General features: G+C 44.6%; 1 protein-coding gene across 2 annotated transcripts; it reads left to right on the forward strand.

The window, feature by feature from the left end:
* The first annotated feature begins 63 nt into the window (after window positions 1–63).
* Window positions 64–12,324, forward strand: kif20bb (kinesin family member 20Bb). Of its 2 annotated transcripts, none has more exons than XM_041962910.1 (32): window positions 64–153; window positions 836–945; window positions 1,061–1,150; window positions 1,790–1,909; window positions 2,061–2,199; window positions 2,597–2,781; window positions 2,884–2,926; window positions 3,034–3,173; window positions 3,887–3,959; window positions 4,165–4,276; window positions 4,668–4,739; window positions 4,851–4,997; window positions 5,106–5,268; window positions 5,483–5,770; window positions 5,889–5,995; window positions 6,166–6,286; window positions 6,371–6,488; window positions 6,608–6,669; window positions 6,841–6,960; window positions 7,259–7,418; window positions 7,499–7,687; window positions 7,857–7,981; window positions 8,287–8,460; window positions 8,921–9,081; window positions 9,222–9,400; window positions 9,488–9,562; window positions 9,662–9,885; window positions 10,415–10,507; window positions 10,703–10,756; window positions 10,833–10,923; window positions 11,411–11,547; window positions 11,753–12,324. In XM_041962910.1, exons 2-32 carry the CDS (start codon window positions 841–843, stop codon window positions 11,831–11,833), a joined length of 3,948 nt encoding a protein of 1,315 aa, XP_041818844.1. In that variant the 5' UTR covers window positions 64–153; window positions 836–840; the 3' UTR covers window positions 11,834–12,324. The 2 variants fall into 2 exon arrangements, with proteins under 2 accessions (XP_041818844.1, XP_041818845.1); XM_041962911.1 differs by having other exon boundaries at window positions 5,892–5,995.
* Window positions 12,325–15,258: the final 2,934 nt, after the last annotated feature.

Below are 15,258 nucleotides of genomic sequence, written 5' to 3' on the forward strand. Positions count from 1 at the left end.
ATTTGCGGACGTCACCTGTACCAGCCACATGATTGGTCCTCGGGTCCCAGTTTAAAAAGTAAACCGCGGAGAAGCAGCCAAAGTTAGCGTTACAGTTTGCCTTTCGATGTTTTCGATTTAAATGCTTTGTCTGGTGAATAAAACACATCCAGAGTGAGTTACAGTTTGATAAAATGTCGGTTTACGTAATAGAGATGTGATTTAATATGATGTTTTGTATTCGAAATACGTTAAAACCAAACACGCGTGTAGCGATATGTATTTGAGGGTTAGCTAGTTGCGGTTAATGCTAACAACAACAGTAGTTTTAAAACAACCCTCAGCTCTGCTTACTGCTGTTGTGCTGCTGTTCTGTTCTGACTTTTGACTGATGCCAATTATGTGACATCCGTTTGTGCCGGATAGTAACGATAGTATTGAACCTGAGTGAGTGTTTACAGCTAGCGTTAACTAACAAGGATATGTTGTGTTTGCCTTCACTGGAAGTCACACCGAAATACGGTAGATTATCTTCACATTTAGACATCTTGCTTATCTGCTTGCTTACATGCGTTTACAAAGTAAACAAAGACAGAGGAAACAATTTTACCTGTAAACATTAATCTCCCTTACACTTACCTATTGAAAATCTGTCGACCTTCAGAATGGGGTTTCTTCAGCAGTTGGAAACGACCTGTTTTAATCACTGATCCCTGGTGGACTGTGTGGTCGAGCTAATGTTGGATTTTCACCAGATCTGGATGGACTGTGGTCTAAATTTCACGGACTAAAGTTAAGTTGAAAACTAAAGGACTGAGGCACAATGTGACTGATGTTTGCATGTTGTGTGTGTTAGCGAAGATGATGGAGTCTTGCTTAGCTGGGAAGCCGGAGAGAGTCGGTCCGGTGGAGGTGGAAGATATCAGGAGAGATCTGCTCGGTGAATTCACTGCTCTGCCAGCACAGGTCTGTCTCTCTCTATGTCTGTTTATCTGTCTGCCTGCCTCTCTCTGTGTCTCTCTGTCAGTCAGGTGTTATTGACCTTGCTGGAAGGTGATCTGTGTCCTCTCTCTCCCATCAGGACAGTGTTCAGTCGCAGTCTGAGAACCTGCAGGTCTATCTGAGGGTTCGACCATTCACTGCAGCTGAGAGCGACAGTGGAGCGTCACAGGTAACACACACACACAGAGACTATGTTAAAGTTAATGTCTATTCAGACAGAACAGTTATAAGCGTTGGTCTTTAAATTTTTTTTTAAAATTTAACTTTACCGTGGACACAATATCCAGCTACAAGTGTTGATAATTGATTACTCATTGGTTGCTGCTGGTTCCAGATTTTCAGATGTGACGGATCAGTGCTGTTATTTGATTATAACCTGAATATGTTTCGTTTTTTGGACTGTTGGTCGTACAAAGTAAAACATTTGGAGACAAAGTTACAACGGCATTTTCACCATTTTCTGACATTTCATTGACAAAGCAATAATAATAATATAATAAAATGATTTGGAGTGTGACCAGCTGTGGATGTAACAGGATGTCTCGTTGTTTCTGACCTCTTCTCGCTGCTTTCTCTGAGCAGTGATAATAGCCTGTGTACTGTTTAGTCATTGTTGTATTCCACTTGTGTTAATTATTATTATTATCTGTAAGCCAAATTTCCCACCGGGGACATTAAAGCTTGTCTTCACCATTCCTCTAATCTACACTGACAGTATTTTAAAGTCATATATCAGGTTCTGTCAGTCGAAAAAACTTTCATCAGCTTATAATCAACTTTTTCTTTTAACTTTGTGCTTTGTTTTCAGGATTGTGTGACTATTGAGGGGCCAGACACTGTCGTCCTTAAGGCTCCCAGGAGCTGGCAATCAAACCGACAGAGCGAGAAGTCCCTCCCACAAACGGCCCAGAGGTTCACCTTCACACAGGTAGCTGTGACATCGTCTGTCTGTCTGTCTGTTGGAAGATGCAACAATGGGAAGAAGCTGTTTGTGGTTTTCTTTGTGAATCATTTTAATGTTCTATCCCGGTTCTTTTTAAAACTGATGTTCATGTTACTCTATGGTCGTCGTTGTTGAGGTGTTTGGTCCGGAGGCCGGTCAGAGGAAGGTGTTTGAGGGTTCAGTTCGAGGTTTGGTCCGAGACGTCCTGGATGGAGGAAACTGTCTGGTGTTCACTTATGGAGTCACCAACGCTGGAAAAACCTTCACATTCCTGGGTCAGAAACACAACCTGTCTGTCTTATGATACTAAACTGAATCTGTTTGTGTTTGGACTGTTGGATAGCTCCACTCACTGCACCACCAGGATTCACGTAGATCTGCAGGGTTTTGTCCTTGATGCAGGATTCTTCTCGACTCCGTGTTTGTGACTCAAACACTGTTCACTTGCTGTTACAAGTTGCAGTCTGAGCTTTTTGCTTTTACGTATGTTTACTTCATTTTAAACTATCACCACGTTTAATCTGACATTGTAAAATTCTATGAACCGAGAACAAGTCAAACATCTGGACTACTCTGTGACCGTTCCTTGTTTCTGTAAGCTGCATTCAAGGCATACTATTTGAGTTTAGTTTTTAGTCTAGCTGCCTGTCTCTCTTCCTGTCTGTCTCTCAGGTCCGGATCATGACAGCGGTCTGTTGCCCAGGTCTCTGTCTGTCATCTTTAACAGTATTGAAGGTCGCCTGTACAGTCGGAATGATCTGAAGCCTCAGCGCTGCAGAGACTACAGCAGACTGACTCCAGACCAGCAGGCAGCAGAGAGCAGCAGCAAGAGGAACCTGATGAGGCTGCTCAAGGAGGTCAGACACACACAGACAGAAAATGCAAAAAAAAAAAAACTCCATCTGTACACTGTGAGAATGTTTGGTGTTCTAATGTGTGTCTCATCTTTCCATCTGCAGAGCGACAAAAGTCAGACGTCTGGAAGATCAACTTTTCTTGACGGTCAGTGGGGTTCACTCTGAAGTCAGATCCTGTAAGACCTGAAGATTTAACCCAAAGTGCTGAACAGCTGTGTGTGTGTGTGTCTCTCTGTCTGTGTGTGTGTTCAGGCTCGTCTCTCAGCACTGACAGCAGTGTGAACAGTGAAGCTGACAGTTTCTGTCTGGACGTCAACTCAAGCATCCGTTTCTCTGTCTGGGTTTCATTCTGTGAGATTTACAATGACAACATCCACGACCTGCTGGAACAGGTAACACACACACACACACATATTTGTACTCCTGTATTTGTGAGGACTCTCATTTGTTTAATCATTAACCCTGACCTACACTAAGTTTTAACCAGTGAGTTGTGAAAGTACCCCCAGTGTATGTATATATACGATCATAATGTTGACATAATGAGACTCCAGAGTCTCTGTTTTCTCTACTTCTCTGTTGTCACCTCTCTCTCATTCCTCTCCTGATTGGCTGAATGTAGAGTTTCATCCAAACCAGAGTTGGTGATGATTGTTGCAACAGTGAAAGATGAACCAAGAAGGTTTTGACGAGTTTTGTTGTGTTTCTGTCAGTTTGAATGAAGTGCGTCTTACAGTGATAAAATTACTGTTTCTGTGAATGAAGTCTGGTGGCTTTGGTGAGAGAGATATAGCAGCTGTTTCTTGGAAACAGAAAAAATCTCTTACTTTTCAAAAACTGTTAGTCACTGAGACACTAAAACATGGAAATATCGGGTCCATAAACACAGATGGCATTTGACCGGAGGTATGGGACACTAAAATCTTCCAGGACAGGTGGACAAAAACCCTGTCAGGTTTCCTGTCTCACCATTACCTGAGGCCCCATGCGCTGGCTCAATACAAAGCTAATTTGAGTGTTGATGCTTTCTTCTTGAGAGAGTTAAACTCTCCAAATAACAAGACGATCAGACAGAATGATCATCGGATTGATCTGTGATGTTCAGGTTCCCGGTGGACACCAGAGGAGGACGGTGCTGCGTCTGTCTCAGGACGTCAAAGGGAACTCTTTCATCAAAGGTAACACTCTCTGTGTGCGTTTGTCTGTGTCTGTGTGTGGCTACGTATTACTCACGTTGTGGGGACAAAATACAGGTCCCCATAATGTAAATCATTAAATTTTAGGTGTGGGTTATGGTAAGTCTCCAGGAAATGAATGTAAATCTATGTAATGTCACCGAAAGTGATGGAAATCTAATATGTGTGCATGTGCTCTGTGTTTCAGACCTGCGGTGGGTCCAGGTGAACAGCTCTGAGGAGGCCTACAGAGTGATGAAGATTGGGAAGAAGAACCAGAGTTTCTCCTCCACCAGACTGAACCAGCTGTCCAGCAGGAGGTCAGCTGCTGCTGCCGCTTGAAATGCTGTTTGAATATCTAACTTTATCAAATGTTTTGGTCTGATGGCTTCAGAACAGAAAACCATCCTGAATCCATGAAGTCCACTTTGACGTTGTCCATTCAAACACATGCAGCACGTTCACATGCCCTAACAGGCATGTGAACGTGCTGCATGTGTTTGAATGGACAACGTCAAAGTGGAGTCTGGCTGAAGTCTCTTTTTCTGGAGCCCTCTGTGTCGACGGGCCGGTCTCATTGAAATGAATGAGGAGGCTACATTTATCGACACAAGGCTGCAGTCGTTGTGGACGCGGCCTAAGACAAACACCTCAGTATCTGTGTGCATGTGAGAACAGAGGAGTAATCTGAATTTTTGTGTGTCTCTGCAGCCACAGCATCTTTTCCATCAGGATCCTCAGAGTGGACGACGTTGGAGTTCCCAGAGTCCTCGGCATCAGCGAGTAAGACCGCACTGTCTCCACGATCTTGATGCTTCAGCCTGGAGGGATGAGCTGACAGTCAGACCTTCGGCGTCAGGTGTAGATGATCATTTTGTGTCTTTGTGTGTGCAGACTGGCTCTCTGCGATCTGGCTGGCTCTGAACGCTGCTCTCGGACTCTCAACACCGGAAACAGACTGAAGGAAGCAGGAAACATCAACAGCTCACTGCTCACGCTCGGGAAATGCATCAGTGCCATGAGACTCAACCAACACGCCAAGTAGGATAACGGTGTCTATCCACGTGTGTTAGGCTGTCTGCGGGTTCAGCCAGCAGCCGCTGTAATTTAGAGAGACACTCGGATGACAAGTGATCTGTTTCTCTGCAGGTTCCAACACCACGTTCCCTTCAGGGAGTCCAAACTGACCCACTTCCTGCAGTTCTTCTTCTGTGGTGCCGGCCGGGTCTCCATGGTGGTCAACATCAACCAGAGCTCATCCTGCTTTGATGAGACGCTCAACGTCCTCAAGTTCTCCGCCCTCGCCCAGAAGGTCAGCACACACAAGCTCGTAGACGTACCTGTACAGTGAACGGTAACACAGTTACAGGTGAAAGTCCAAAATTAACTCCTGAACCTCACAAACAGGTCTGAGGTCAGAGTTTCAGAAACTGTCTGAAACTTTAGAAATCTGGACAGATTTTAAGATCTCAGTTTCTGATTTCAATGAGTTTTTCTGTTTTTTTTCTGTCTCTGTCCGTCTCCAGGTGGTGGTGCTGAACTCGAGGCCAGTGGTCCCGGACGACGCCACCCACAGGTCAGCCATGGAGCTGTCGATGATCATCGACGAGGCCAGCCAGCGCAGGAACGTGTCGGGGCATGGCAGGAAGAGCTCGATGGTCGCCTGGGAGACGACGTTGGAGGATGTGCTGGAGGATGATGGTGGTGAAGAGTGGGAGGAGGAGGAAAGTATGATGGAGGGAACAGTGCTGGAGGCAGGAGGTGAGGACGACGAGGTGGATGAAGCGGACAAGACCATGGAGGAAGAGGCGAAGGTGAGGCTGAAGCTGTTTTCATCTCTTTAAAGGCCTGAAAGTGCAGCTGAAGTGGCTGAAGGAATGTTAAAGTGTGTCTGTGTGTGTCTGTGTGTGTCTGTGTGTGTCTGTGTGTCAGCAGTCGGACAGAGAGGCAGCGCTGCGTTTGGTCCTGGAGGCCCAGATCAGAGAAGAAGTCAGCACAGAGTTCATGGAACTCTTCAACAAGATGGAGAAAGACTACAGGTAACAGAGTCCTCGCCATCATGTGACCAAAACACAGTCTGCAGAGGGGAAATGTGGAAGATCTGTGAGGGATGATATTCACCAGGTTGACGATGAGATGAAACAGAAGAGTGGAAGCCTGTCGGTCTGAAGACGCTGCAGCCAGATGATGTTTTATGTTTGTGTGTCAGTGAACGTCTGGAGAAGGAGAAGGAGATCCTGGAGGAGAGAGCCGAGAAGAGAGTCGAGATCCTGAAGAACCTGGTCAACAAGACGGTCGATCTGTCTGCTGTCAACACTGACAACAGCAAGGTGAGTAACAACTCTGCATCTGTTAACACAGTCTGTCTCGTCACCGATCATCATTATTGATTGCTGATCATGACTGGCTGTCAGGAGGAGCAGGCGGCTGTGTTGGAGGGAATCATCAGCTCATTGACTGTAGACCTGGAAAAGATCAGAGAGGACGCTCAGAGTGTTCATCACTGTCTGACTGAACAGACACACACTGCAGGTAAACACACACACACACACACACTTATACTGTACAATGCAGGTAAACACACACTTAATGTGAGTGCTTTAGTTGACGTAACGTAGACGTTTGACCTCTGCGTTGATTTGTACCTGCAGAGCTGGAGGTGTTGCGATTGGAAAAGCAGCAGTCACATGACCAACTGCAGGAAGCCAAGGAGGTACGCTGCATTCTTCTTTTGCGGTGTCTGCTGTGCTCTGTTTTATGTTTTTTCTCAAGTTAAAAAGAGTCTGGAGTGAAGCTCTGAATAAATTAAAATTACTTTGTACCTCATCTGTTGTATCAATAAAGATTGATTTGATCTGTTTTATTGTCTGGTTTTGTTTTCCAGAGTCTGGAGCAGCAGCAACAGAAGCTGTCAGAGCTGACGGAGATCTGTCAGCAGAAAGATGACGACATCAACAAACTCCAGGCAGCCATGGACGTCACCGTGGAGAACGCCACCAGAGACGTAAACACACTCATTTTGCTCGATCAATTAGTAAGATTAGATTGCTAGATCATCTGTTAGTGTTTTTATACAGAGTCCTGTCCTCTTAGGATAAGGTTCAGTTTTAGATCCAAATCCAGGTTGACCAGCCGCTTTCTAACTCGGCATCAGAACAAATGGTGGTCGTAGATCTCACTGTGAAATCCGCCGTGACGGCACATTTAAGATGGAGAGGCTAACAGGAGTCCCCCCGTAGGAACCTACGGCAGAGGTTTTGAAGTCTTCTCCTGTAATTCTGTGGACACTTCCTGTCTTTCAGAGGATCCTGGTGGAGTCGATCAGGTCAGAGCTGCTGCGGCTTCAGAAGACCTGCCGCTGTCTGGGGAAGACAGGAGGGGAGGAGGAGGAGGAGCAGAGCAGGAAACGCCAGCGTGAAGCTCTGGAGGATCAAGAGGAGAGGGGACCAGCAAAGAAGAGAGGTGAGAGGAGGAGAAGGAGGAGAAGGGATGTGGGTTAACACTGCAGAGCCTTTATTTCATTTCATCTTCCCTCTTTTCAGTGGTTCTGGAGGAGGAGATCTGGAGGCTCCAAGAAGAAAACGACAAGAAAGAAGAAACCATCATGGAGCTGAGGGAGAGGGAGGAGAGGAGGAGGGGACTGGAGGAAGAGATGAGGAGACAGGGGGAGGAGGTGGAGGAGTTAAAGAAGGAGAAGGCTTTGCTGGAGCAGAGGTTACAGAATCTGACAGGTAAGAGCTGAAGCTTCATACAGATTTCACCTTTAAAACTCTTCTGTTTGCTGTGGAACAGCACACTGCATGGCCAAAAGTATTTGGACTCAGTGGACCTCATCACAGTAAGGGGTGTCCACACAGAGAGACGCACTCCATATTTTTCTCCGTCGCTCCCCCCTCGTAGGTCTGTCCGAGTGTCCAAACTGTGACTCGGTGTTTTCATCTCTGGAGGTGGAGCAAAGAGAAACGTCGAGACTGATGAAGGAGAACAAAGCTCTGGTTAACGGCATCTTCCAGCTCCAGACAGAGGTACTTACGCTCAGCGGCCACTTTATTAGGGACACCTCTACAATCTGATGCAAACCAGTACAACAGCTCTGCCATCTTCTCAGAGCTTGTACAGTTTGTGTTTGTTGACAATGTCAGAAATGAGTAAATAACATTCTGTTTGTTACTGAAGTCATAATTAAATCAGAAACAGCTCTGAAGGTACTGAAGTTCAGTTCAACACCATCAGAATGACCTCAGTGATAACAGATGCATCAAGATGAGACTAAGAATAACTCATCAAAATAATAACTTTTAAAACTGATTCTTATTTTGTCTGTTTCCAGGTGACCAGCCTCCAGACGCAGCTCAAAGAGCTGAGTGACAGGCGCGATGGCCTATCAGAGCAGCTGAACACTGCAAAGACCCGCCTCCAAGACCTGGAGAGCCAATCAGAAGAGAAGACCAACATCATCAACAGTCTGACACAAGAAGTGGAGCGTCTAAAACAGAAAGTCAAGGTTCCTCCTGTTCCTTTGTTTCTTTAATGTCATTAATCGACTGTGCTTGAGGTTGATTGATCTGTCATTCATATTTCTTATCAGGTGGATCGATCATTTATTTAGAAAATGAACCTTCATAGAAACAGACACAACAACAAAGATCACAAACTTTCATTAGTCACAAAATTGAGCACAAGATGTTTAAGGGACGGAGTCAGCTCGACTGACATTCATTGATCGACGATCATCTGTTCATGGTGAATGATCAGGCAGCACGTCGCCTCATTGGTGAAAAAGAAAAACCTTTAGAATTTTTACGAGCATAAGAAAGTCACATGTTTCAGACTAAATCAGGACAGGATGTGTGAGGAGACAGAGTCCAGATGCAGCTGAACTCCTGCAGTGAAACCATCATCATCATTCAGAAGGAACACAGCAGCAATTTTTGGGTCAATGATTGATTGATTGATTGATTCAGGAGGAGGAGGGGCGTAGCAGCAGCAGCAGTGTTTTCCACGCCACCATGGAGGAGCTGAAGAAGGAGAGCCAGGCAGCGCTGGAGAGATCGGCTCAGAAATCCCAACAGATCGAAGATCTGCAGAGAGAAAAGAGGCAGCTGGAGGAGACCCTGACACACAGGTAGACAGGAGGGTTTATCAATCCCGTTATCAGTTTTATTGATTGATAAACAACAGAGCCAAAAGGTGATGAGAAAAGAGCTGATTTAACTGTCAATAAACCTGAAGTGTTATTCTCCTGTCCTCCTCTTCCTCCTGCAGTGAGAACAGGTGTGTTGAGCTAAGTGAGCAGGTAGCCAATCAGAAAGCGGAATTCTCCCATCAGCTCCAGAGTCTGAGGGCGGAGCTCGAGTCTGAGGGCGCAGCTCTGCGTGCAAGGCTGGAGGAGATGGAGAGATCGGAGGAGGAGAGGAGGAGAAGCCAGGAGAGAGAGACAGAAGGTGAGAAGAAAAAGAAGTCCACATTAATGTTAAATGAGCTGCTCGCGCTGGATGATGTGTTGTGATCTGTGTGTCTTTGTGTGTCAGAGCTGCATCGAGTGGCGTCGGAGAAGGAGAAACTTATAGAGGAAAGCTACAGACAGACGGAGACCCTGAGACGAGGTGAGATCTTCATCATCTGAACAGCGATGAGGAAACATTTCCCCGATGGTTTGATCAGCAGATGAGATGAATCTGAACTGTCTGCTTCCCCTCTGTCAGAACTGGAGTGTCTGAAGGAAGGCCTGCAGAGGAGGGAGGAGGAGGAGAGAAAGGTGTCTGTGGTGGAGGAGCTGAAGGAGGAGATCCAGAGACTCCAGGAGAGGAGGGGGAGACAGCAGGAGGATGAGGAGAGGAGCAGGGAGTTTGAGGCTGTGAAGAGAGAGGTAGAGAGACTACAGAGACTGAAGGAGGAGAGAGAGACCAACCTGAAGGGAAACACACAGGTGTGTTTAACAGCTGGATGAGGTTTATGATGAAGCATGATTTGTGAACCAGACGCTGGTACAACCTCCTCCACTGCTGTCCAGCTGACAGCAGCCAATCAGGAGAGACAATTCTATAACTAGGAAGCACATCATATTTCTAACTGTTACAGCTGCAGCAGGTTTATTATCATAGACTAGAAATGGTGGATGAAGCTTCTGCGTCTGAAAAGTGAGTGATGGCCAGCAGGGGGCGATGCCGCTTAAGAGGTCTGATTGTATGGAAGCTGACGAGGAAATGACTTCTTGATGGATTTAAGACCTCAGTTGCTCGCACAGCATGTCCTCGAGTTTTCTGTCAGATCCAATCAGGATAGAGACGTAGCATAAAAAAACTGCACATGCAACGAAATGACTGAGTCACAGCTGCAACTTATCGATTCATCTCATCATCTGTCAAAGCCGACAGATTCAATGACGATTCAGATGTCTTGTGTTGTCCAACTAACAGCACATACGTGTGTGTGTGTCTGTGTCTGTGTGTCAACAGGACGTTGGTGTCTCTCCTCTGAGGTCCAACATGGCTGAAAGGAAGAAAATCCCCAAAACTACAGGGAGGAAGAGGAAGAGCTGTGAGGTGGAGGTGTGTGTGTTTGTGTTTATGCGTGTGTGTGATTAAAGGACATAACTGGTTTTAAAATACAGATATAAAACTGCAACATTCTGCGGGTCGTCTCCTAAATCAGCATCAGTTTTTTTTCTTCATCTCACTTTGTTTTTAATAAACACCTGTAGAGAGATGAGACATCACACCTGACCCCTGTCTGTCTGTTTCCAGAACCTGGTGTTCAGTGAGACCAAGAGAAACCGAAACACTCGAAACAACAAACAGGTGAGACATTTGACCTCCGTGAAGATAAGGACTTCCTGTCAGCAGTGTGCTTGAGCGTCTGTCTGTCTCTCTTCAGCCTTCCTCTGTGGTGAAGGAGAACAGAGACGGGACTCTTCAGAAGATTGGAGAGTTGATCCAGAGCTCTCCCTCCATCCTGGGCAGCAAAGGTCAGTGTGACTTTAAATATGACCAGGTGAGTCCTCTTCATGGTCTCAGGACACCAGCTTGAAAGATTTCTCCACATAGTCAAAGACCTTGAAGTTAAAGGTGTTTGTCCTCCTGCTGCTTCTGAGGACGGACACACTGCACCAAGGTCAGACTCAGTGTGGACTGAGTGATGCTCATGTGAATGCCCCCAGCAGCTCATGGCCTCTGCACCTTCATCGTAATAAATAGCATCATCTCATGTGGAGTGTGCTGTGAGTGGTTGTTGTTGCTAGCATCAACCAGCAGAGGGTGCTGCTGCTCCGAGTCTGGACCCACAGAGTGTCAGTCAGTTTGGACATGGACAGGAAGGTCTGTGTGACTCCAGCTTTGGCCTTTGAGCTTTATTCAATATGTATTTCTTGAACAAGAAGCTGTTTTTCACAAAAAGTTATGAGGGAATTGAATTTTCTTCTGTCTCCTCATGTTTTATCTTCTGTGTCTCTGCAGCAAAAACCATCATCAGTCTGGTCAGCGGACATTCAGTGGAGAAGGAGACGCTGACTACAACAACCAAACTGAGACAAGGACGGAAGAAGCTTTATAAGAAGGATGCCTCGTGTCTGCTTATCGACTCTCCACACATGGTGAGACAGAGACTGTGCTTCTTTCAGACCTCAAGTATGAGGACATTTTACTTTGTGAGGACAAAAAAACGACAATACAAAAACAGGATGCTGTGTGAAAACACCAATAAAACAGAATGTGATAACTAACATTTATGCACCACTGGGACATTTATAGAAAGCGAAAGGCAGAACCCTGTTTTATTGTTGTGTTTTTTTGTGTCAGATGTCAGGAGGATCTGAGGAGAAGGAGAGCGATCACCTGATCATTAAGAGACAGCTGCGGTCCAAAACTAGCAGGAAGTGACATCATCATCGTCATCATGTGACAACACTTTGCTGTAGGGGATGGTTTTCAGGCAGCATTCAAACCTCTGAGGACACTCTGAGAATAAAACTTTTCTCTTCAGTGCGCCTGAAGGACAGTTTGATTTTAAATATCTGTACAGTTTATATTTCTGACTCATTTTAGTTGTTTAGTTTGTGATTTCGAGCCTTTTTTCATCGCTTTTTGCATTAAAGAGCTGAGAGAACACTGCAACAATCCTTTTCACTTTATGAAAAATAAAAATCATTCCCAGCCTCCGACTGATGAACACTCGTCTATATGCTGCTGGGAAATGTTTCTACGGTGGCTGACAAGATCCAAACTCACTGAAAACACCACAAACAGTAAGACACGGAAATGCGACTATGCAGGTATTCAGCGTAAAAGCTTAAAATGTCAAATAAAAAAGAAAGACGCAGTTAAAAATATAGAATTGTTTTATACTGTAGGTACTGTCGTCATCTGGACTGCTTTTCAGTTAACAGGTGTTTCTTGACAAAGTTCATTAGTGGAATTTCTTGCTTTTTTAATGTGTTTCAGACCATCAGTTGTGTTGTGCAGAGGTAGTGTTGGTAAACAGCATATAGCCCTTTTCAACTATTGTAGTAATCAATATTAGGGCAAGAACTGCTAAGTAAAGAGAGATAACAGTTCATTTTTCAAGACATGACAGTCAGAAAATAACAATTCTGAATATCCTTAAGTGCAGTCACAACGCTCTGATGAAACTGGCCAAGATCCCAACAATCCTTCTGCTGCAGAGGAGATGTTCATTACAGTCAGCAGGTAACAGCAGCTCAGATCAACGCTGCACAGAGTTCAGGCGGCAGACACATCATCAGAGCTTCATGGTCCAACTACTGCAAAGAAACCATGACTGAGGAAGACCAACAAGAAGACGAGAACTGCTCGAACCAAAAACACACAAGGACTGGACTTTAGACCAGTGGAGACCAGGAGTCGTCTTCTCAAACATCCTGAGAGTCGTCTCAGAGCTCCTCACTGAACATTTCTAAGGAGGAGTCACAGCTGAGGAGAGCGACTGAGCAAAGAAGAGACTGAAAGCTTGACCTCAGTGAGGAGGTGTGATGGCCTTGATCACAGAACTTGTCCATTCAGACATGGTGTAATTAAGTATTCATAATTACACCATGTCTAGTTTGATGTAATGAACATCTCTGTTGAATAAATTATGAGCCGGACTTTAGTAAGTAGTCTACAGACTGTTTGAAATCACAGGCTTACCTGCACAGTCACCTGTTCACATGCTGATAGGTGTTCTATTTATTTATTTGTTAACTTACATAACTCGACCATAAACATAACTCTGCCATCAATCACGGGAACAGCAGGAGGCCGCCGTGTCCATGAATGGCCTTTAGTGACCTGCAGGTGGAGACATCCAGTGGACATGAGATGAACTGCATCTTTACATGATCACTGCTGATGAAGAATGAGACAGACCCAAGTGTTGCGATCACTTTGATTTCCATGGTAACGAGGGTCTGTGTTGCCAGCAAAAACTCAGACTTCACACATTGATGCTTCTCAGACAAATAATTCTGAAACCAGTCACAAACTTTTCTAACCAAACCAATACTATCTCATTTATCAGATCCACAAAAGGGCAGTGCAGTGTTTCTTATTATCATTAGTAATTAATGTAAGTAACTAAACTCAGACTGGTATGAATTTGACTTTGCTGTTTCCAAAAAACTGCAGGATTTTTGATAATCAGGGAGATTCTGCAGTAATGATTTAAATCATCTCATCATTCAGCGGTCTTCACTCGACCAATCATGAGCTGCCATTTGAAGCCTTGGAAGCAGAGCAGCCAATAACAGTCTGGGTTGAACAGAAATGCCACCTTCTCTTCTTGTGTGTGAAGATCGAGCCAATCGCAGCCAATTTTGCAGATGACTGATACTTTGAATAGCCAATGAAATTCAGTTGTTATTTACAGCTCTGGCCCCTCAAAACAAAGAGTTCCAATGCTAAAAGAGGTATTACACACAAATTGACACTATAAATATAATAAATGGCCTCAATTTCAAAATATACAGCGAAAATATGTGTGTGTATGTATAAATATCTTAAATATGAATATAGATGGGCAAAATGTAAATTTAATGAATAAAAATATCTTTATGTAGCTTATGCTGGGAACTCTAGAATAGTATCTCCACTATTGACCAGCTGCTCAACACCACCTCCACCCGTCCTCAGAACCACAAGAACCTGCATCATGTTTTAACAATGAAATAACATCAACCAGAGGCAGCATTGCTGCTGACGTGAACACAGACGACATCAATAAACCCTGTCATACAGATGGAACTATGGGAGGACTGCATTACTATAACGCACTATTTAGAGAGAGCCTTCAGCTCATTTAAACCATTCAAACCAGAACCAAGAGAGAGAGCACAAGTCCAGTTTTAGCTGCTCTGCACTGGCTTCCTGTAACATTCAGAACTGATTTTAAGGTCCTCCTCTTTCTATACAAAGCCCTTAATAGACTAAGAACGGGTTACATCGCTAACTGCCTTGTTCACCATTTGCCTTCAAGAACACTGTGATCATCTGCTGCTGGTTTATTGGAGGTTTCCAGAAACAGCTGAAAGGAAATGCCTCAAAGCTCTGGAACAAACCTGCAGATATCAGGAAGCAGTTCACTGAATATTTTTATCAGAAAGCTGAAAACTGATCTCTTCACTTTAGCCGTTAACTAGCTCGGACTTCCTGTTACAGACCTAAAACTTTAAAATTCATGCCCTTCTTTTAAACTGCTGTATTTTACTTGATTTAGATTTTTACACAAATGAAGTGTATCATTATTAAATCTCTACATTTGATTGTATAAAGGATCTTACGACATGGACTCGGGATACTGGAACATCCAAATTGTAACCAGCCAGTCTCTGTGATGGTCTGAAGGTGTGTCAGTGCTCATGGGTCACTGGCACACCTGTGAAGGCTCCATTAATGCTGAAAGGTCCAAACAGGGTTCGGAGCAATGTGCTGCCATCCAGTTGAAGTCTTCTTCAGGGACGTCCCGCTTGTTGCAGCAACACACATTCTGCAGTGTTACAGCAGCATGGCTTCATAGTCAAAGAGTGCAGGTACTAGACTGGCTGCCTGCGGTCCAGACCTGTCCCCCATTGAGACTGTGTGCATTATGAACCACAAGATACAACAGTTAAAGAAGTGACTGCTAAAGAACAGCTGATAGAACACAGTGGAAACAGACACTGAACCAACTTTATTAAAATATCACATTCAGAATGAGTGTATATTTACAAAAAAACAATAGTTATTCAGTTTGAACATTAAATATCTTTGTACTGTATTCAGTTGAATAGAGGTCGACAAGGATTTACAAATCATTCCATTCTTATTTAATT

Source organism: Chelmon rostratus, chromosome 21 (genome assembly GCF_017976325.1).
Source record: "Chelmon rostratus isolate fCheRos1 chromosome 21, fCheRos1.pri, whole genome shotgun sequence".
Taxonomy (NCBI): domain Eukaryota; kingdom Metazoa; phylum Chordata; class Actinopteri; order Chaetodontiformes; family Chaetodontidae; genus Chelmon; species Chelmon rostratus.